Source organism: Ambystoma mexicanum, chromosome 10 (assembly GCF_040938575.1).
Source record: "Ambystoma mexicanum isolate Mex_15411 chromosome 10, UKY_AmexF1_1, whole genome shotgun sequence".
In the NCBI taxonomy this organism is placed as follows: Eukaryota; Metazoa; Chordata; class Amphibia; order Caudata; family Ambystomatidae; genus Ambystoma; species Ambystoma mexicanum.
This window is the reverse complement of record NC_090932.1, coordinates 1,549,390,010-1,549,413,246: the sequence shown is the minus strand read 5'-3', so window position 1 is coordinate 1,549,413,246 and position 23,237 is coordinate 1,549,390,010. Positions and strand designations below refer to the sequence as shown.

General features: G+C 45.8%; 1 protein-coding gene across 3 annotated transcripts in view; it reads right to left on the bottom strand.

The window, feature by feature from the left end:
* Positions 1-23,237, bottom strand: part of LIMK2 (LIM domain kinase 2) — a 456,718-nt gene that overhangs the window by 29,514 nt on the left and 403,967 nt on the right. For all 3 annotated transcript variants that reach the window (XM_069619797.1, XM_069619798.1, XM_069619799.1), the window contains one exon: positions 17,806-17,980. In XM_069619797.1, the coding sequence (XP_069475898.1) occupies positions 17,806-17,980 (175 nt within the window). The remainder of the gene's footprint in view (positions 1-17,805; positions 17,981-23,237) is intronic.

Genomic DNA, 23,237 nt, shown 5'->3' with positions numbered 1-23,237 from the left:
TAAACATAACCAGTGGTAATAATTTTATCCTTATACTTTAGGCCAACTAGAATTATGCGACCCACGTCATCCATAACAACTTTATCTACACTTACCCCCAAACCTCTCTGAATTAAGATCCCAACTCCTCTTGAATTCGAGGAGACAATATTTAGCCAACTTCTTGTGTATCTAGAGTTAGCAAGAAACTTCCCATTACCATCCATAAAGTGTGTGTTCTGTGAAAGAATCAGTCCAATTCTTTCTCTTCAAATCCTAGGCAATACTTTTTTTTAACTGGGCAATTCAAGCCTTTCACATTCCACATACCCATCGTAAGCACCCCCATACTATTAAACCAACCAAAAAATCTAGGTTTTGACTACTGTACTGCACCATTACAACTAGGATAGACCTTGCAAAATGTAAATGTGTGTACCTCAAAAGAGGTAAATAAAATTGTACCAGAGCATAAAATATTGTAATCCCCCCCCCTAACCCAGACAAACATCAAGACATCATACAAAAACACAGTTATATTGACTGAAAGGATTTTAACAGTAGCCAGGATCATTAAAAATACCAATATTTACAAGTTTAAACCAGTTCTCAACTACCACCCAGAAACCAATGCCAATTTGTTTTGGGACAAATGTAATCAGTCCCTCCCTTCTTTTGATTTGGAACTTAAACCATAACAGAATAACATATGTTTTCCATAAGCTTACTAAAATAATCACATATTTTGTGTGTGTAAAACACCCTAAAAGACACATGTTCTCCTGTCACGTATATATCTCCGTTTATCTAGTTACATACTGTATAAACACATTAAGTCATGTCTACAAGACTTATCTCAATACAACATGTAACTTTGGAATTGTGTAAAATCGTTACTGCCAATGAGTTAAGCTAGTATTCATCAAAATTCAGAGTTTCTAGAGCAAATTATATGGGTGAGGACACTCATTAAACAAGTACGCTTAGATTTGAGCAACTTTCCTGTTCTTCAAAATACCCCTGAACAAAATGTGATCCCAAGATTTACATCCAAATATTATAAAATTGAATAAAAGGACTCGCAACATATTTACATCTGACCAAAGTACTGCTCAAGCTACCCACTCTCATTCCAACCATTCACACAACTTGTATTACATGTCACCATAAAGTACCATTTAGCAAGTTCCCCTCTCAATAAAGCTCCCAGTCTATTACATATAAGGTAATAGAGTAATGCCAAGGTGAGTTTCTACAAATCAAACTATTGTAGCATCAACCAGGATCCCTATGTGGACCGCAAATGTCACCACATCCAATATTAATTTACTAATTTAGAAAGTGTCATCAACAACCCACATAGAAGTTGACATATCCATAGATCCAAAAGGGTCATCTAAACAAGATCAGTAAGGCTTCATGCCCAAATTACAAGCTAATCCAACACAAAACTAAAACTTCTATTATTAATACCTGAATAAAAAGTCACCTATCTCCACAATGTTGCAGTGGCAACCATCCACGGAGGTTAAACTCATGAAAATGCAAATAAGCATAAATGTTTGTATGTTTGAACAAATGTTAAATACAACTCAGCCCAGCACCACATAATCACTACCAAATCTGGGATTAGATCTTACAGAAATAAACTCAATTGTAGACAATATTATAACATTCGGGGTCCATATTGTAATAACTTGGAAGCTGATGAACACCCGAGCCAGCAGTTAAGTTATTAAGTAGGTTAATTGTAGTTCAATGCCAGGAACAAAACATTGGCATGTCCTTTCCAAGTCAGCATACCTCCAACTGCCAAGCTTAGAATCCCCCTTCAGATAACAACACACCAACACTCCACTCACACGGACATCACTACATTCCATTTAGCAGTGATGTCATCCACTCAGCTAGCAAGACACATTACAACACTTCTCCCTCCTTTACTTTGTTGGAAACAGAGAAAGATCACACCAGAACCACCACCAGAAAAAAACCCCTACATGTACGTGTGGCCAGCACGCAATGCACCAACTAGTAACAACACTGGCGACAAGAAACTGCCCCCAGAGAACACCAAACCCCCGGACACTCCAGGGAAGATCAAGGGAACAGGAACGTGCTCCAGCAAAGAAATAAGAACCCAATAAAACCTTCATGGCACCCCCAGAATACTAACAACTGTGCCAACACGTTAGGCAACATGACACCCCGTGTCAACCAAACCCTTACACCAAGTCCTACGCCCAACTCCTACATGGCACCCCCAGAATACTAACAACTGTGCCAACACGTTAGGCAACATGACACCCCGTGTCAACCAAACCCTTACACCAAGTCCTACGCCCAACTCCTACATGGCACCCCCAGAATACTAACAACTGTGCCAACACGTTAGGCAACATGACACCCCGTGTCAACCAAACCCTTACACCAAGTCCTATGCCCAACTCAACACCACTTCCACTCCTCCCTTATAAACAAATCAGAAAGGAACCCAACGCAGTCTACAAAGGGCTCACTCCTTCCATGAACAGAACCGGACAACCTTTGAGAAACAGAAATAAACAAACTAAGCACCGCCGCCTGTTCCAAGCTGCCCCTTAGAACCGAGGTCCTGCCACGACCCAGCGTCCTCACAGATAACTACCTACCACTCCTCAACCCTCAGTGCACAAACATCCTCCCGTCCTAGTCTGCCCCCTAGGACACCAGGGCTGCCACCCCCGGGCACGATCCACACAGCTCAACAGAGCAACAACAAGCACAACGACGAAACAGTTCACCACAGCACCCCTAAGGGTACCACAACACCACAAAACCCTGAACCATAGAGAACACAATCCGCAAGAATGCAGAACACAACTAGGACCAAACACCTAAACCAGACACACCAAACACACACACCAACCATCGCGGACCCCTGGTCCAGCCTACTGCACAGAGCGGTACACCTACCACTTACCTAGGACCCCAGGTCCAGCCTTCTGCCACCCGCAGCACACCACTCCATACCTTGGACCCCAGGTCCAGCCTGCTGCCACCCGCAGCACACCTACCACATACCACGGACCCAAGGTCCAGCCTCCTGCGCGAACGCAGGACACCACTCTACTCACCTTGGACTCCTGGTCCAACCACCTGCAAAACAGCAGGACTACTCCAACAGGGGACCTACCCAATGGCCCCACCTTGCATGTTGCTATTGGAAACCCCAAACAGAGGCACACTGTAACAATAGCACAGTTTACATACACACACAAAAAGAATAGAGTCACCCCCACTCTCCATATACACCTCCACACACCATATGCATATCTGCTAAAAGATGCATGGAATTTCACATGCATATTAGGTGCTACCAAAGATTAGACATAACATAACTGAACAATCAGGATGATAAATGTCCTAAAGCACCTTTGGATAGAAATGACTGCCCGATAAACCATAATAACCCGCAGGCACCCCCACCCACGAGTCCATCCAGAGCCAAATGAAACCCATCCTGTAAAGAAAACATTGTTAGGCCTTGAGCACATTAATCAAGACATGACTACTGTTAACATGTGAGTGCCCCCACCCACAAGTCCAAACCCTAAAATGTTCAGTCCACCTGGAAGAAAATTGTTATTGAAAAAATACATTGCAATTCAGGCATATTAATGCAACAATAAAACACTAAACAACATTCACTCAACTGAGACTTGCATACAATGATCACAACCCCAACAGATAGCCACTCACACACATACAAGCATCCAGCGCGCGCATCCACACTCACTAACACGGGCCCATGATACGCATACACACTAAAAGCAAAAACACAGCCGGCACAACATATACATTTCTCACTAGTGTTCAGCTAAAACGCCAACATTCCTCCATCTGCCTGGGCGTCGCAGCCAAACGAAACTTTACACCTCCAAAGTTCCACATCCGACACGGCAGAATCCGTGGAATGACCAGTATAGACAACCAATGGAAGTATGCAACCCAACGGAAACCTGCAGCCCTCAGATCCTCCTCTGACCAACGTCTCACAAAACCGCACTCCATTACCGTGATCAATCTACTTACGGATCATCACCTTCAGACCACAGTATTTCGCCGCGTCCAGTTTGGTGCAACTTCCACTTAGTTCCCTCCTAGGAATTGCCTCACGGACCAAACCGGAACCACGCATCCCTTGATGGTGTTTCCTATGGGACTCGTCGAAGACAGCGCACTCTCCCTCGAATCCGCTGCTGCGTTCCAGCGTCCCACGCTGGCATGCTACGCACGTTGCAGACGTCACCATTCCGTCTGCTTTGCTGTAGAGACCACATCTCCTCTGCGCCTCCGTTACAGCACCCACTCCAGAGTCCATAATGCTGGGTAATATGCCCGCGACGTCCTCTACAACTGCCAACACTCGGCAGCTGCCTTGACGCAGCAGGATGAGTTCATACGGACTCCTGGCTGTGTTATCTCAAAACTCCGGCACCCTCTCACCTTGTCCAAAGGCTCCTCGAAGCGCATCCAAACTCCTGGATGTGCTACAACCCTGGGCAGGCACCAGTTCTCCATGTCCGCGCACATGCCATACGCGCCCCTCTGCCTACGGGGCTCCAACCAGCTGCGCGAATCACGGCGCTGCCTAATAAGGCGCCACACAACGCTTTATGATGGACCGGACCGGAGAACACTGTTCAGGGCCCCTGTAAAGGCCCCCGCTTCCGCTGGTGCAATAGACCAATTGCCCTTCCAGCACCCCACACCGTCCTGTGTGCCGATCAAAATACCACCCGCAGCACCACCAGGTAACTGGGACTGGCGGCCCTCCGATAGAGCAGCTGTGCCAACCAGCACTGTACACCGACCAAGTGTGCCGACTATGGTTCTCAAGTTAGCACCGACCGGCCTGCTGAAAAGGGGTACTCAACCCAGTCAAGACAACTCTGGGCCCCCAAACCTGCTGAACTTCTTCGTGGACATGGATCATTGGAGGGAAATGTTTCCTGGTTCTTGGCTGTCCCCGCCTCGACAGGATCCCATCCTCTTCGCCAGTGTAATAACTTGGAAGCTGATGAACACCCGAACCAGCAGGTAAGTTATTAAGTAGGTGTATTGTAGTTCAATGCCAGAAACAAAACATTGGCATGTCCTTTCCAAGTCAGCATGCCTCCAACTGCCAAGCTTAGAATCCCCCTTCAGATAACAACACACCAACACTCCACTCACACTGACATCTCTACATTCCATTTAGCAGTGATGTCATCCACTCAGCTAGCAAGACACATTACAACACATACCAATTAAAGGGATAGTCCAGTAAAAAAATTTTTTTTAAAAATAGATAGGCAACATTAAAAAAATAATACTAGCACTTTTTTTTTAAAAACTTCCTGTGTAAAATTTTGAGCTATTCAAGCTCAAAATTTGCAAAAGCAAGCACATGGGCGCATCCATTTTGTGAAATGGATGCCCGCCTGTGCTGGCTTTTGCTTTTGCGGCACTAATGAAGGAAAAGCCAGCCAGCTGTAGTAAACAAAAGCTACCGCTGGGTGGCTTTTCCTTCATTGGTGCTGTACGCAGAGGACGGGGACCGGAGACCAGAGCAGGAAAGCTGCAGCTGAATCTCGGTAAGTGTTTTTTTTTTTTTTTTTTAAATAAGCACTAGCTGCGTTTTTTTTTCTAAGTTTTCCGGGCTGGAGGAGCCCGAAAAACTTAGAAATAAAACTGCAGCTTTAAAAACGTTGTATTTATGATTGCGGTCGCTTTTGAAGCGACCGCAAACATAAATACAACGTTGTGTTTGAAAACGCTGTGGTTTTTCTTTCCAAGTTTCTCAGGCTCCTCCGGCTCGGAGGAGCCTGAGAAACTCGGAAAGAAAAAACGCACCATTTTCAAACACAACTGCGTTGTGTTTCTGCCTGCTGTGGCTATCACTTTGGGTCTCCGGTGCTCCCCCAGGGGAGCACCGGAGACCCAAAGTGAAAGCCAAGACGGGCAGAAACACAACACGGTTGTGTTTACATGCCGCAGTGTTTCTGCCTACAGCTGATTTCCCATTTGGGGCTCTCGTGCTCCCCACAGGGGGCCCGAGAGCCCCAAATGGGAAATGCTAAATACTGCAGTGTTTCTGCCTAAATCTGCCTTCCCAATCTGCCTGTGGGGAGCACGAGAGCCCCAAATGGGAAAGCAGATTTAGGCAGAAACACAACCGCGTTGTGTTTCTGCCTGCCTTGGCTTTCACTTTGGGTCTCCGGTGCTCCCGTGACCCAAAGTTTCCAAACACAACAATGTATTTATGTTTGCGGTCGCTTCAAAAGCGACCGCAAACAAATATGTTTTTAAAGCTGCAGTTTTATTTCTAAGTTTTCCGGGCTCCTCCAGCCCGGAAAACGTAGAAAAAAAAACGCAGCTAGTGCTTATTTCTTAAAAAAAAAAAAAAAATAGCCCTTACCGAGATTCAGCTGCAGCTTTCCTGCTCTGGTCTCCGGTCCCCGTCCTCCACGTACAGCACCAATGAAGGAAAAGCCACCCAGCGGTAGCTTTTGTTTACTACAGCTGGCTGGCTTTTCCTTCATTAGTGCCGCAAAAGCAAAAGCCAGCACAGGCGGGCATCCATTTCACAAAATGGATGCGCCCATGTGCTTGCTTTTGGGAATTTTGAGCTTGAATAGCTCAAAATTTTACATAGGAAGTTTTTAAAAAAAAGTGCTAGTATTTTTTTAATGTTGCCTATCTTTTTAAAATACATTTTTTTACTGGACTATCCCTTTAACTAATGTAGTCATGTATTTACTATTTATTTCTCATAATGTGCCAGCGCATGTATTAATTGAGCACACCTATTAAGCAGAATTGATTGGAATGGAAACAAGCTGAATTGAGCATCAAGACTATAGGCGAACAAAGGTTTTCATAATGAGAAAACGAAATATATCAGTTCTAAAACTAAAAATATTCAAAGTACTCTGGAAAAAGTGATTTTGACCATAAAGTCTGAAAGGGAGTGTTCCTCTTTCGTTCTCAAGTATCCTACTTTACCCATCAGGGACTACAAGAGATCACCTCCAGTAGACATTAAATGTCTGGTTATAGTTATCATTAGTATGAACAACCTTTTGCTCATACCTACAATGCCAGTCAGGGCTACGGCCCGACCGTATCTTACTACACATAACGTTCTTGATATTCTTTTTAAGCGGTTCTAAATATGACATCCATGCTTGACTTTCATCTGTATTTTATAGATTATAAAATTCAAATTATACTGTTTCCGTATGACACGAGTTCTTGAATCACTTGCATATGGACACACTGTGCACTAGAAAGCACTATGCATTTGGTTCCCACGTATTAGTTATTCATGTATAACTTGTAGCAGATTCCAAACGCACAAGTTAAAGTAAATCTTCAGACTGCATTCGGTGAATGTATCACAGAGGTAAACTTCCTGCATCAGTACTTCTGTTATATAGTCCTCGTACCCACTCCTGCAACACGGCAAGGTTGGATGCACACATTACGCGACACTTCGACACTTGCATAAAAGACACTAACCTTTGAAGTCCTGGAATACTACGGGGCTCAGGCAGCAACAGTATTCCCTGTGCCAGCACGTAAGTTGATCAGATGGAACATATAAGGCGGTAAGCAGTGAATTACAACTCAGTCGCTGGCACCGAGGCCGCCATCATCTATTAATGAAACATGACGTGATGACGCTACCCACGGATACAGCTGATGCATAGTGTAAAACGCTCTCAAAAAACAAGGTGCTTTTCTCCAACAAGAGCTCTCCGGCAATACCGAACAGAAACAAAATCGTTTTAACTTAACGGTAAAACGTTGAAAATTGACGAAACAATGTCTAAACGAATAAAAGCGCAAAGTGGAAAGCTCATAAAGATACAAATAAAAACCAAAGATGAGCATTTCCAAACAGCCATTTATCTAGTTTCTTTTTCTGCAAGGCAGACTTTTGAGATACAAATACTGCTTCCATTGGCTCGGTGTCCAAGTCTGTCAGAAAGGCTTCAGCTTGCTTGTGGTCAATAAACGAATGCACTTGACCATCCACAACAATTCGCAAAATTGCCTGATAAATCATAATATTTCAAATGCTTGTTTCTAGCTTTCTCCTTAGCAGTGTTAAAACCGTGTTAAAGCATTTTCTTTTCTCCATAATATCTCTAGTCAGCAAAAATCATTATTTTGTTTCCTCCCCATGCAAGGTCACCAAATCTCACGAGATTTCTTAAGAATGAGCTCTCTATTAGGGTATCTTAGGAATTTAATAATGAAATGTCTAGGTCTCTGTCCCAGGGCTGGTTTTCGACCAAGTGACCTATGAGCCCTTTCAATTTCAGGGTCCATTTATTTTTCAAAGTCCTACCCTCAACCATTTTGTTTTTTTGGACACTCGGAAACAACGCAATAGATTTAAAGGAGCCGCTGAGCACAAATGGGCTCAATTAGTCTAGCCATGCATCCTTTAGTGGTTTCAACTGGTCTAGACTAGATCCTGGCCCTAGGCTGGCAATTACATATCCTGTGGGTGTCGTAATTGTTTTTTTTTGCAGTTTGTGCCAACCTGATTAGCTTGCCCCCAAAACCTACATTTGGAGCCCCCTTGTAAGATTGGTGGTCTGGCTTAGGACAGCACCTGTTAGTACGCACCATTCTGATGGATTTTATCAAGACAAGCAGGTTCAAGTACAGGCTGCAGGATTTGACCCATTTTTGTGCCTTTTTGCATTTTTAGGACAGTTCGGACCATGCTGGTTGAACCCTGTGTCTGAGGCTTAGCTCAGCCTCATATTTTCTGCTAGACACCCTTTCTGGGCCTTGCTACGGTTGCCGCTGGTGTTTATATTTGGTTGGGTGAGGATGTGCATGCAGGGACTGTTTTCTGGGCCTTTTTATTGCCACTTGTATTTGGAATGGTATGTTTCCTCCAACGTATTCCTCATCTATGACATGTAATGTCCACAGCTGTGTGGATTCAGAATTTTTTTTTGGCAGAGGGCGTCCTGCGTCGATGGCATCTAGTCGATGTCCCTTTAAGGCCTCCATCGAGGGTGACATCATCGTATGTTATAAGTAGCACGCACGACGCGCGTAGCCTCAGTTCCATTTTTTCCACAAATGTAGCCACCAGAACCTGCTTTACAGGGTTCTTCAGTCCTCCTGGAGCCATCAACATTGTTATTTCACTTCTGGCTGGTGGGTTCCAATCCAAGGAAGGGCAATTATTTTTTGGCCATCAAGGTTGTCCTTGATCCGGGATTCTAGTGCCCGGGTGTTTGGGCATTACAATACACCTGCAAAGGAAGAGTTGCACTCACTTGGCTGTTTCGCCTTACTGGAAGCATATTTTCGGGACCTATCATAAGTACTTACCTCTGGGCCATCAATTGGAGAATAATTCTCGATACTTACCCTCAGGGGTCCCCTTGGTTTGCGGTCCACCCTCTCAGCAGGCAGGGATCAAGATAAGAGTAGCATTTTATTCCCTAGTTTTTAAAGTGAAGAGCGTTATATAAAGGGGTGCAAAGAGGTTTTAATTTATAAACCAAAACGTCTTCTAATAAAAATGAGTCTGCACAGTTATTTATGCACATGAAAATACATGTTTAGCTCTTCAGATTAAGCAGTAACCACAGAGGTTTCCGGTGGCAATAAAAGTACCAGTGATCCAAATACACTAGTTTACCATTTTGTGTTGGGTAGAGTAAAAAGGGCTGATGCACCGCGTAGCTGTAGGGCTGTCTGCAGGCCTACTTTAACAGAGTTTCCTCATTTCTTGGATTGGGGGCTGAAGGGTTTTTCGAACCTGACCCTGCATGTGTGTGGGCATAAAGTCTGCTCCCTATCTCTCCCATGTTTGGTCATGGTTTGAGGAGTTCTGGCCCGGATCCTCCTCCCCAACAGGGTAACCACTATTGTGATGAGATTGGAAGAGTACCCAAATATCTTTGTACTTACCTTTTAAACTGCTTTATTCTGGAACTGTCCAACCTGCACAAAGTTTGTTCCAGGGAGACTTAAGACTTACTACACCCTACAGAGGTAGTTACCTGAAACCTAGACTCCATTGAGGCACTAACCCTACTTACCTGGAAGGGAAGTACTGCTTAAGCTATATGGCCTTCTAATTATAAGGCAAGGTATATGGTTACTGTTTTTAATGTGTTTCCCCCTTTATTGCATACAGTTTTTCCTGCTTAATTGATTTCAACTATTTCTACTATGTTTCAATGCAAAGGGTGGGTGATCTCACTTTGTGATAACCAACTATGTACATATGTGTAGACTGTTTTTTAACATGTGCTTGAGTTTTACTTTACCTGCTTAGACCTCAGGCTTCATAAATTGATAAATTTGTGTATTTCTGTTTTGTCGGTCTTACTGGAGTGCTCTTTGTACGGTTAACTGTACTTCTATACCACCGTCTGCCTTATTGCTCAGTCTGTGTTAACTTGACATAGTTGGGCTAGATCTAAATGTCAATTACCCTGGTGTTAGGGAGAATTCTCATTTCTGTGCTAATTCCCTTCAACCTTAGAGACCCCCATCTCTTTTGCTGGACTTTAGGGCTTTTCAAGTTTATCCTGAGTGAGTTAGACCTTTTTCTCACTCCCTCATGTATTTTGATCAGAAATGGACTCTGTTTTCTTTGTTTTTGGAGTCTGAAACTCCATAGACATCTACTTTTTGTATTGTGACACACAGCACCCTTGGTGCAGTGTCTGAGTAGTCCTTTGGATTTCTCATAACGTTTAACGTTTAATTACCCTTTCTTGGGTTAACTATTGTTCCAAAGAATGGTAAAGTGAAATTGACTTTACTTACCCGTTTTTCCTATGTAGATCCAGCACACCCCATCTTATGTGGAAGTGCAGGGGGGCGGGGGAGGTTTACCTAGTAGCCCCCGTTTCTACTTACTCATGTAACATTTTTTAAGTTACCCTCACTACATTTAATGGCTGGTAGCAGTGGTTTAATTTTCATTCCATTGTGCATTTTTACTGCACTGTACAGGACAGCCACCCTGCTGTGTGAGTGACAGCTATGCTGGGCATGAATGGGAGAAACCGGAATAAAAGGTGAGGCTTCTTGGACAGAAGGCAGAGCCGACCACTGGACGAAACATCCTATGGAGGAATCTTAAAGAGAAGCTTGTTGCATCCTCCTGGACTGTTGAACTGCCTGGAGAAACCCTGCTGCAGTGCTGAAGCTCCAATTCTGAATCGACTAGAGAAGCCCCGGAAAGGAAGACTTCTTCCCTTTGGTTGGTGGGCACAACTAACCCCAAGACGAACTTTGCTGGGCGACCTTGCCCAACTGGTTGTACTTCTTTGCTGCTGCTGTAACCGAGTGCCAGGGGTTGAGAAATCCATAGTCGAATGCATCATCTTTAAGCTGGACCAGAGCTCCAGGAAGATCCAGAGGACCTTCCCGAAGCAGCACGACCCAAGCTTGAGTCAACTCACCAGAGTGCTGGACTCCAGAAGCAAGGGAAGCCCATCAAGTGTCCAAGAAACGCAGTGGTGCTATGTGCTGGTACCTGAAACCACGAAGTGCTGCTGATCTGAACAGAGCCCGTAGCCGCCACCGACATTCACAATGCAATGCAGGAGTCCTCCAGACGTCCTCCCTCTGGTCCCCATGACTGAGGCCCAGGAACCCAGGACCTGTAGGACTGCAACGTGAACATAAGCCAGCTGGATCCTCCTCTTCAAACCTAAGGTACTGTTCTAACTAAGGGGTACTTACCTCTGGTTTGTAGCTTGCATTGTCTCACTTGAGACTTGCAGTAGCTGCTTTTTGCAACTTGTGGCCCAACAGTGATTTTGTACAAACTCTAAAACTTTGTGCAAGACTTTTGTGCTATCTAAAGTAGTGCCTCAGCTGCATGGACATTGTTCAAATTGACTTTGGCTGTCCTGGCTCCATGCAGACGCTTCTAACCCATTGACTGATTCTAACTGTCTCTCAGAGGCGTTTGTTAGGTAATGATGTGGGGTAGTACCCTTTGGGTGCACTAAACCAACCTAAGCCTCCTGGCAATAGGAACACAACCTTTGGTAGAAATCTGAACTACACAGGTTGGTAGTGAGGCCTAGCAGGCAGGCGTATCTCAAGAGGGGTTAATGTTAGCAGTAGGGAAGTTATACAGAGATTCACAGTGACAAGTATTAAAACAAACACTGATACTCAAGGTTTCTTGATAAAACAATTATTTATTTATCAGTCATTTAAACAAGCCTTCTTGAGAAGGGAGCAATATAAAAGGAGTCATTTTAAAAATGGTCATTCAGAGACCCAGGCTAAGCCAATGTCAATGGGCAAAACCGTGTGGCTGAAGCACGTCTTGCAGGTGAGTAAAAGTCTTTGCACAATGTTTTTAGAAGTCTTTAGTGAAAAAGATTAATCAAATGTAGGGCCACAATCCAGGAGACTTGTGAAGTAGAGAGCTACAAGCAAATCTACACAGAGAGGTAAGTTCTCTCAGACTTTACAGTACCTTTAGGTTGAAGAAAAATATAGCAGATGACTTCTGTTCCTGTGTAGCTCTGCAGATCTTGTTGTTCCTGGGCCTCAGTCATGGGGACAAGAGGGAGGACTTCTGGGGACTCTTGCAATACAACAGGACGGTTACCGAAGGCAACCAGCAAACTTACAACAAGTGGCACTTCGGTGTTTCAGCTCCTCACGTCTACCGCAATCAGCAACACTGCGGTTCTTGGCTGTCGAGGTGGGCCTTCCTTGCATCTGAGGTCCTGCACTCTGTTGAGGAGGCTCAGGCTCGGTCAGTCTGCTTCCTGGGAGTCTGGAGGATCTTCCTGGAGCTCTTGGTCAACTTAAAAGCAACACAAACTGGTGTTCCTCTCCCTGGCTATTCAGTTTCAGCAGCAACTGCAATGGAAATTCAACCAGCTCTGAGAAGGATATCCAGGTGGCTTACTTTGGAGTTGATTGGTCCCACCAACTCTAGGGGAGAAGTCGTCCTTGCAGGGCTTCTCTGTCAATACGAATTTGGAGCTTCAGCACAGCAGCAGGGCTTCACCAGCCAAACTAATGGTCCAGGAGTTGCAGCAGGCGTCCTCTTCAAGTTCTTCTTCGGATTCCTTCGTCCAGTGGTCGACTGCCTTCCAAGCCAAAAAGCCTCGACTTTTATGCAGGTTTCTCCCATTCATTCCAGTCTGGCTGTCAGTCACCCAGCAGGGTGGCTGTCCTTGCCGGACAGCCAGCCGGCCAAACACCTAAGAGTGCATTCCTGTCTCCTAGGAGACCAAGGACTAGGAGTTTCAGGCACATCCTTCACCTCCTGCCCCCACCAGAAACCCTGGAGCCAGAGGCGGGCTTCACTCGTGAATCCCGCCAAAGATAAAACTAACAAAGGGACCAAACCTGGTTTGGCGCGCAGAGTAAATCTTAAGAAGGACCTAAACAAGAAACTGCGACAAAAGAAGACCGGGGCCATTTTGACAAAAAATGGTACCCATAGGTGCATTACTATTTACCTTTACTGCTCTTGGAAACAGTAGTTATCCAAGAGAAAGGTATTTAAACCTTTGGGGGAATCTGAAAGACTTCCCTGTGCCACTTGACTGAAGGTGCTGTGTGCTACAATTTAAAAAGATGCCTATGGAGTTTGTCCGACTCCAAAAACCAAAATAAACACAGAGTTAAAATCATATTAAAATACATGAGAGTGAGAAAAAGGTTTCACGCTCTCCAGGCAAAAAATGAAAAAGTTCTAGAGTCCAGCAAAAGTGCTGGGGGTCTCTAAGGTAGAGAGGAATTAGCACATTTCTGAGAATTCTCCCCAACAGTGGTGCAGAAGTTTAACTTGTAATGCTCGGAAAGATTTAATATGGACTTCATTGGGGCATTGAAAAGGTGCTCACATGCTCTGACAATGCGTTAACCTTTTTCCTTCCATTAACCTTTCCTCTTTTTCAACCTCAGAATTTTACAAAGTACAAAAAGTGATATATAAATGCCAATACTGTCCTAGTTAGTGAAATCACCTCAGGGGGTAGGAAGTGTGTATGAAGCATCTCTAAAGAGTATCTACTTGCTTGAGTTGATTCTGAGAAAGTATTTTGAAGTGTATTTTTATTATTGCACATTTCCATTTTTAAAGACGGCTATTTAATACTGACTGTTAAACAATTATTTTACTAGAAAACCTTCAGTGTAAGCGTTATTTGGATACCTGTGTTTGTGGATTTCAATGTTACATCTCTAAAGCTCACATGTACCCCACTTGAGATAAGTCTGGCTGCTCAGTCACTCTACCAACTTGTGTAGTGCAGACCTATACTAAAAGGTGGGTTATCAATACTAAGAGGACAAGGTTTTTGTAGTCTCCCACAGGGTTACTACATCAATCCTTGCCCAACAGGCATGTGTAATGGGTCAGTCATTTCCTGACCATTGTGTTGGGACATGTCAGGTATACGGCTCTAATGTTTTCTCTCATAGCGAGCTGTTCATAAGAAAGTGCTTGTGTTGGGAAAGGGCGGGGGTTGAGTTCCTAATTATCCTACCTGGTAGGATGGGGTAAAGGTGTTACATGGAAGAGGGTACTGCGTCTCACCATCCGGTGTCCCACTCCCATTCCCTGAAGACTCCTCACCCAAGTTATCATCCGCACTGGTCCACCCCCAGGAACTGGATCCAAAAGCGATGGCCATGTCCTGGCCACCTGGATGACAGATCCCTGGGGGAATAGCGGGTGAGACACCTTCAGGTTTCTAACATAGTGCAGGGGCACTTCATTGCCTCATTACATCTGTATCATCCTGTGGGTCATCCCTTGTCATGGGATCAGAAGCAGAGGTCCCTCATCTTCAACCAGAGTCCAGCTAGGTGATCTTCTGAATCAGGAGGTCGATGACGAGACCCGAACCACTGAATTGCCAGACCCAGGTGTCCTACTCATCAAAAGCAACCACTGCACCCACTGACTCTTGGACCAAAAATGCTGTAGTCAAACATCCATCATCCCAGACTTACCTAGGCTCATTGTTAGGTACAGATTTGGGGTAGTGCTCTTAGGGGGCACTACAACAATCTTAGCCTCTTGGCAATCAGACCCAACCTTTGGTATAAGTCCGAACTACACAGGTTGGTGGTGTGGTAGAGCAGCCAGGCTTATCTCAAGAGGGGTCAATGTGAGCTGTAGAGTAAAGATTCACAGCGACAATATTCAAACAAACACTTAAACCTAAGGTTTCTTGATAAAACAATTATTTATCGGTCAGTTGTTTAAGCCTTCTTTTGTAGGGAGCAATATAATAGCAACACACAAATACCTTAAAAATACACACTCTTAGTTTCTAAATCAGCAAGCACCCATTAGGGATGCCGCAGAGTCACTTCCTACACCCTCAGGTGGCATCAATACTTGGGACACTGGAGATTGATATGTTACTGTTAGCATTTAGAAAAGCATTGAGATGTGTTAAAGAAAAAACGGTTATTAAGAACAAGAGAGATCATAAATATTTTAAAGCAGGCAAATACTTTTCAACCATCCCCAGTGTCAGAGGAGAGAAGAGTATTTCAGTGAAACTGGCTAGGCCAAAGTCAATAGGCAAAAGTCTATGTAGCTGAAGCACTTCTTGCAGGTAAGTAAGAAAAGTCTTTGCACAATGTTTTAGAAGACTTTAGTGAAGAAGAAGAATCAGTGTAGGGCCACAAGCTGTTAGGCTTGTGAAGGGTCGAAGGAGATCTACAAAAAGAGGCAAGTTCTCTTAGACTTTACAGTACCTTTAGTTAAATGAAAATGAAGCAGATGATTTTGTTCCTGTGCAGTTCTGGGGATCCTGGGCATCAGTCGTGGGGACAAGAGGGAGGACTTCTGGGGACTACTGCACTGCAATGAGACAATTACCAACAGCAACCGGCAATCTTCAAACTAGTGGCAATTCGGTGTTTCAGCTCCTCGCGCCTACTGCAAACAGGACCACCACGGTTCCTGTATGTCGAGATGGACTTTCCCTGCATCTGGGGTCCAGCACTCTGTTGAGGTGGCTCAGGCTTGGTCAGTCCTGCTTCCTGGGAGTCCGGAGGATCTTCCAGGAGCTCTTGGCCAGCTTAAAAGCAACGCACACAAACTGGTGTTCCTCTCCCTGGCAGTTCAGTTTCCAGCAGCAACTCTGTGGAAATTCAAGAGCTCTGAGAATGATGTCCAGGTGGCGTACTGGAGTTGATTGGTCCCACCAACTCAAAGGGAGAAGTCGTCCTTGCAGGGACTTCTCTGTCGATACGAATTTGGAGTTTCAGCAAAGCCTCGCCTTTTATGCAGGTTTCTCCCATTCATACCAGCCTGAGTGTCAATCACCCAGCAGGGTGGCTGTCCTTGCCGGACAGCCAGCCGGCCAATCACCCAAGAGTGCATTCCTGTCTCCTAGGAGACTAAGCACAGGGAGTTTCTGGCACCTGCCACACTTCCTGCCCCCACCGGATACCCTGGAGCCAGAGGTGGGCTTCACTCGTGAATCCCGCCAAAGGCAAAACGAACAAAGGGACCAAACCTGGTTTGGCGCGCGCTGAGTAAATCTCAAGAAGGACCTTTCCACAACAAAATGACGAAAAAAGAAGACCAGGGCCATTTTGACAGAAATGGCACCCAAGGGTGTTTTACTGTAGCTGCGAACGCAGCTCGCGGTAAAGACACACCACAGTAGTAAAAAGTAAACCACTGCCACCAGCCATTCATCGAGGAAAGGGTAACATAAAAATGTTACATGAGAAGCTAGACAAAGGGGATACTATGGAACCCCTCCAGTGCACTATAGTAAGGTAGTGTGTTCTGGGTCTAGAAATGTAAAAGTGCAAGTAAATTCAATTTCACTTTACTGCTCTTGGAAACAGTAGTTATCCAAGAGAAAGGTAGTTAAACCTTTGGGGAAATCTGGAAGACTTCCCTGTAGCACTACACTGAAGGTGCTGTGTGCTACAATGCAAACAGATGCCTATGGAGTTTGTCAGACTCCAAAAACCAAAAGAAACAGAGTAACAATTACATTAAAATACATGAGAGTGGGAAAAAGGGTCTCACTCTCCAGGTAAAAAATAAAAAAAGCCCTAGAGTCCAGCAAATGAGCTGGGGGTCTCTAAGGTAGAGAGGAATTAGCACATTTCTGAGAATTCTCCCCAACACTCATTGTTAATTGAAATTGGGCTTTGATGGGCTGGAGAGCATACAGGTTTGTGTGTCCCCACCCGGGTCCCCATTCATTCTAATTGGGCGTTAAGTCCAATCGTACAGCTACCCTTATCTTAGCTTTGCCCATAGAACCTGAGTATAGGAGACCTGCCTGGGGCCGACCTGGACTTCTAGAACTGGTAGAGGGCCTCCCCTCTAACCAGGAAACCTAAATCAGATAGTACAAAACGTAATATTCTATCAAACCCACCCAACTACTGAATTGAGCCCTATTGTTTCCTAAAGAAGAACTATGACTAACTTTTTTAAGCACCCCCCTCCCCAAAGTGACGAAATCCTGTTCTGTTGCTTAGAAATGTGTTGAAAACTTGTTTTTAGGTTAGGTTTGGACTCATTACATTGAGTACCATTATATTGGTGTCGCCTTATAATTCTAGAAGGCTTGCGATTACTTACCCAACATCTTTTCTACCCACTTTAGGTCAGAGTGACAACTGCATTTACCTCTCAATTTTAAAGTGTGGCAGGTGTACCAATCTGACATCTACACGATTGTTAGGATGCTCCACCCTTTGGGCACTTCGAATGTGCTTTCACAGAGACAGAAACCCTAGGCTGCAGCATAAATAAGTGATGCACTGATCCCTTCTTACCATTCAACATTTCCGGTGCCATCCAGTATGGATTCCCCACAACGGTGTAGCGTTTCTTCCGGTCGCTCTTTCGCAAAGTTCGCTGTATCGTAGCAGGTTGCACTGGTGGAGGCTTGGGCTTCTCCTCAACAATTAGACGAGACAGCCCAAAGTCAGCAACTACGACCGTCCCATCCTAGTAGGAAAGGGTCAGACACTGATTAGTTTGGTAGGGTTTTCGTTATAATAGAAACTTTTAAGTATAAAGCACTGTACAAATAGATGAAATAAGCATCAACATTCTAGAGTCATCCAAAGAAGAGTGGAGGGTATCGAAGAGTATGTAACCAACAGGCAATAGCAAAGCTGAGAAAAGGCTTCAGCCCTGTCAGAGGGATGCTGGGGTAGCCTGTCTATCAGGGTGTTAGGGCAGGTTTTTTAAAGTCCACTTATGGTAAGACTTTAACTACACAACATTTTGGTAGTATGGCAGAGCAGCCAGGCTCATTTTAGGGGGGAGATGTTAGTTGTAGGTACAACAAACTTAGAATACACATATATACACTTATACACTTGTAGCTATATCAAAATAGGTATTTATTGTATATATGCACACAAGGCACATATAAATCTGTTAGATTAAAGTACTATTTTTTTTTTATGTGTTTTTATTCAGATCCGAAGTTGAATAAATACATAATATTCACCCCACGTGACCGGATCAAATACAATGTTTTCATTTCATAATTTGTAATACAATATAACAAAGGAGAAAGAAAAAGAAATGGAAATGAGAAATGAAAGAAAACCAAAAAGAACCCTGCTCCCCTCCCCCACCCATACCCTTCCACCCCCTTTGCTAAAGGCCTTTTTTGATTTAAGGGGATCTGCGAAGAACTGCGGGGTTCCAAACATTGGTAAGGTAGCAGATCACTGGTAAGTATTTAAACTGTCGTCCATTTAAAGTCCACGCTTTGCTGCTTGTATCGGGACGAATGTAGGGATCAACAAACGACAGATCTACTCATGGGGTAATTCAGCTCTTACTGTGGGTATTTATTCATGGATTTGTGATGGATTGCTTGGAGGAGGGTTTACGAGGCCATGCTATTCGTCTCCCAGTATTCTACGAAGGGGAGCCACTGCATGTCAATGTGCGTATGGGTTTCTTGGAGCACTGCTGTGAGGCTCTCCATTTTGTAGATCTCCTTAGCTTTGCGTAGCCAATCCTTCTTAGTGGGCAGGTTGGGACCTTTTCATTTTATGGTAATGCAAACTCCTGCCGCTAGAAGCACATTTCTTGGCATGTAGGGGAGGACCAAATAGTGCTCTTCTACTTTCTCTACCCCGAACAGGACCAGGAGGGGGGAGAAAGGTCTCTATCGATGCTTTCTATGTTATGGATCCAGCCGAGGAAAACCTTCCAAAAGGTCTGTGCAAACGGGCAGTCCCACCATTGATAGCAGTATGTGCTAACCTGCCTACACCCCCTCCAACAGTGAGGGCTAATGCCGGTGTACATTTTAGCTAGGCGGTGAAGTGCCAATGGGTGAGAATCCTACAGTTGTGCATTTTGTATTGCACAGCTAGATGATTCTAGACTTCCCGGTAGATGGCCTGCCATCCCTCCTGGTTGTCTTCCCATCCCAGTGACCTATCCCACCGCGATTGGGTACAAGGTGCCGGGAGATTACCCTTCTAATAGGGCTCGGTAAATTTTTGCAATCAGGCCTCTGGTCCCTGGGTGAGTGGTCAGTATGTTTCCGAAGAGAGTTAGAGGGCACTGTAGCTGAGCTTTCCATCTTGGGTCTGTGAGGACCCCTTTCAATTGCAGGAAGGGTAACGGCTTCATTTTGAGACCTAGCTGTGCTTGTTCCAATTCCTCCCTGGATAGGAAGACTCCCTCTTTCCACATCTGGCCTGCTCTGACCAGCCCTTGCTTGTATTGTGGTTGGAAGCGGATGGGATCTAACAGGAGGTCCCTAATCGGGGGGGCCCAGATGCAACTCCGGGGAGACTGCCATGTTGGTATCCCAGTTAGGCATGGGTTCCCTTTTTTCCATATATACCATAGCACCCCAAAGACCGGATGGTCCAGTGCTCTGCACGGGATCGACCCTAGCGAAGCCCAGAGCCATTCTCCCAGGGTAACTGGGGCAAAGAACAAGTTACTTTCTTACCTAGTAACGTTCTTTGGATGGGATGTTCCGATGACGTATTCCACATCTATGACAGGTAATCACCACAGCTGTGCTGCTTCGAACATTTTCAGCGTCTGCGTCCTGCGTCGATACGCTGTCCTCGAGGGCCTCGGTCGAGCCGACGTCACTGGATGTTATAAGTAGGACGCACAACGGCCGTAGCCTCAGCTGTAGTTTTTTCCCCCAGAACGTGTGACACCAATCTTCTGCCAGAATGACTACAGAAAGCCTTGCAGAAACGAAAGCTGCAATCGCATAAGAAATTCTGTAGAGGGGCAGGTAGGGAGGGAGCGATGTAGAATAAGTCATCGGAACATCCCATCGAAAGAGCGTTACCAGGTAAGAAAGTAACTTGTTCTTCGAAGGGATTGGTTCCTCCGACGTATTCCACATCTATAACAGACTCCCAATGCAGTACCAATGTAAGGAGGTGGGAAAAGAATTTAGAATATCAGAATGCCCAATTAAATTGCAGAATAGAGGACCGCCTTGCCAAATCTTGCCCATGGATAGAATCCAGGGAGTAGTGTTTTACGAAAGTATGGACAGAGGCCCATGTGGCTGCTTCACAAAAGTTACGAATGGGAACAGTAGAGGCAGCCACACCCCTAGTAGAATGGGCCCGTAAGCCCACTGGAGGGTCCTTACCCGCCAAGCGGGAACATTCAGAAATTGTCAAGATAATCAATCTAGACAAAGTCTGTTTAGTAACAGCTTGTCCCAAACGCCTTCCAGCGTATCCTACAAAGAGCTGATCGTCCACTCTGACCCGGGACATGCGTGAGATGTAGAAACTTAAAGCTCTCCTAGGATCCAACCTATGGAGCCTCTCCTCTTCCTTACCAGGATGCGGAGGAGGATAGAACACTGGAAGAATGACCTTCTGGCTTAAATTAAATTCCGACACAACTTTCGCAAGAAAGGAAGGACGGACCCTAAGGACAACCCTGTCCTTATGGAACACTGAAGGGTGGCTTAACGGAAAGTGCCTGCAACTCACTCACTTTGCGAGCGGAAGTAACCGCAACTAAAAATACAGTTTTCAAGGTCAACAGTCTCAAAGGGCAAGAATGTAAAGGCTGAAACGGAGCTCCCATGAGGAATTTTAGAACCAGGTTCAAATCACAACCGGGCACCTGGAAAGGAGACAGTGGGAACACATTAGTGAGCCCTTTCAGTAACTGAGAAATCAAAGGAATTTTAAAATAAGGACACTCCTCAGACGAGCGCTTAAATATGGACAGCGCCGCCAGGTAACCTTTAATGGTACCCACTTGCAGGCTTTTGTGGGCTAACTAAAGCAAAAAAGACAGAACCACAGGAATGGTACATGAAAAAGGATCCACATTCTTAACCCTGCACCAGTCGCAGATCTTTCTCCAACGGCAACGGTACAGGGACTTTGTTGCAGGCCTTCTGGCTGAAAGCAACACCTCCATCGCGTCTTCAGGGAGATCCCAATCCTTATACCTCAACCTTTCAGAAGCCAAGTATGAAGGATGAGGGACTTGACCTCTACATGGAGAACCTGACCCCTCCTCCCGTGAGAGCAGATCGTCTCGGTAGGGAAGACAGCGTGGAGGGCAGATAGACATGTCAAGAAGGTCCGTGTACCACGTTCTCCTGGCCCATGCCTGAGTAATGAGGATCATTCGGGAACCGAACCTCTGTAACCTCTGCATTACTTGCGGAATGACGGGGACTGGAGGAAACGCATACAGCAGTGGGAAGGACCACTCCACTCCGAACGCGTCCCCTAAGGCTCCTCTTGGAGGAAATTCCTGCGAGCAGAATCTTTCGCACTTCCGGTTGACACCGATGCGAAGAGATCCACTTGTGGGGTTCCCCAAAGGGTCGAAGATCTCCAGAAGAATCTCCTGAGCCAGCTCCCAGTCGTGAGAGATCGTGCTCTGCCTGCTCCAAGCGTCCGCCGCCACGGTTTCGTCTCCGGCCAGATGAACTGCCGAGATTGAAATTTCCTGTTGGATGGCCCAGAACCAGAGCTGCATCGCCTCTCTGCACAGAGGGAGAGATCCTGCCCCCCCCTTTTTGTTGAGGTAGTGCATGGCCACGGTATTGTCTGTCAGAATCAGGACATTCTTCCCCCACACAGATGGCAGAAAAGCCTTCAGGGCTAGCCTGACAGCCCTAAACTCCAACAAATTGATATGGAGTCTGGACTCCGATGGAGACCTAGGACCGTTGACTGTCAACTCGTTGGCATGAGCTCCCCATCCCGTGAGGGATGTGTCCGTCACGATAGTCACCTCCGGCCAGGGTAGCCAAAATGGAGCCCCCTTCATCAGATTGCCTTAGACGGCCCACCACAGAAGATCCTGGGTGACCGAGGGCGGCACCTGAACGGGATCCGACTTCCTGCCGGAGGACTGGGACCACTGCATCTTGAGAGCCCACTGCAGAGATCTCATCCGCAGCCTGGCCTCTGGCACCAGGAGAATGCAGGATGCCATGAGGCCGAGCAACCACCATCTACATAATCAGATGAGCCCTCACCTGGGGTGGAAAACACAGCCCCAGGGATGTGTCGAGCACTGCTCCGATGTACTGGAGCCGCTGGGTAGGTGTCAAATGGGACTTCTTTAAATTGAGGGAGAAGCCCAGCTTGTGAAGGGAGTGGCAGGTGACTGACAGATGATCCAGAACTTGCTTGGGAGAGCGCGCTCTGATCAACCAATCGTGCAGGGAGGGGTAGACGTGAATCCCCCCTTTCCTGAGAAACGCTGCCACCACCACCATGAGCTTGGTGAAGACCCTCGGGGCGGAGGTCAATCCGAACGGCAGGACCCGAAACTGAAAGTGCGAGTCGCCAACCGCGAACCTCAGGTACTTCCTGTGCTTGGGATGAATCAGCACATGAAAGTAAGTGTCCTTGAGGTCGAAAGACACCAACCAGTCCTGAAGTTGAAGGGCCTGGAGGACTTGAGAGAGAGTAACCATCTTGAACTTGTCCATTCTGAGGAGCTTGTTCAAACCACGCAAGTCCATGATGGGTCTCAATCCCCAGTCTTTTTTCAGGATCCAAAAATATGGGGAATACCATCCCTTGTTCCTCTCTGCTACAGGCAACCAGTTCTATGGCGCCTTTCTCCAGCAGGGATTTGATTTCCTGCGCAAAGAGCGGATCCTGACTCTTCAAAGAGAGATTCCCTGGTGGATTGTCATGAGGCCTCTGCCAGAAAGGAAGACAGTAGCCGTGGGCGATGATCTCCAGAGCCCACACATCTGAAGTAA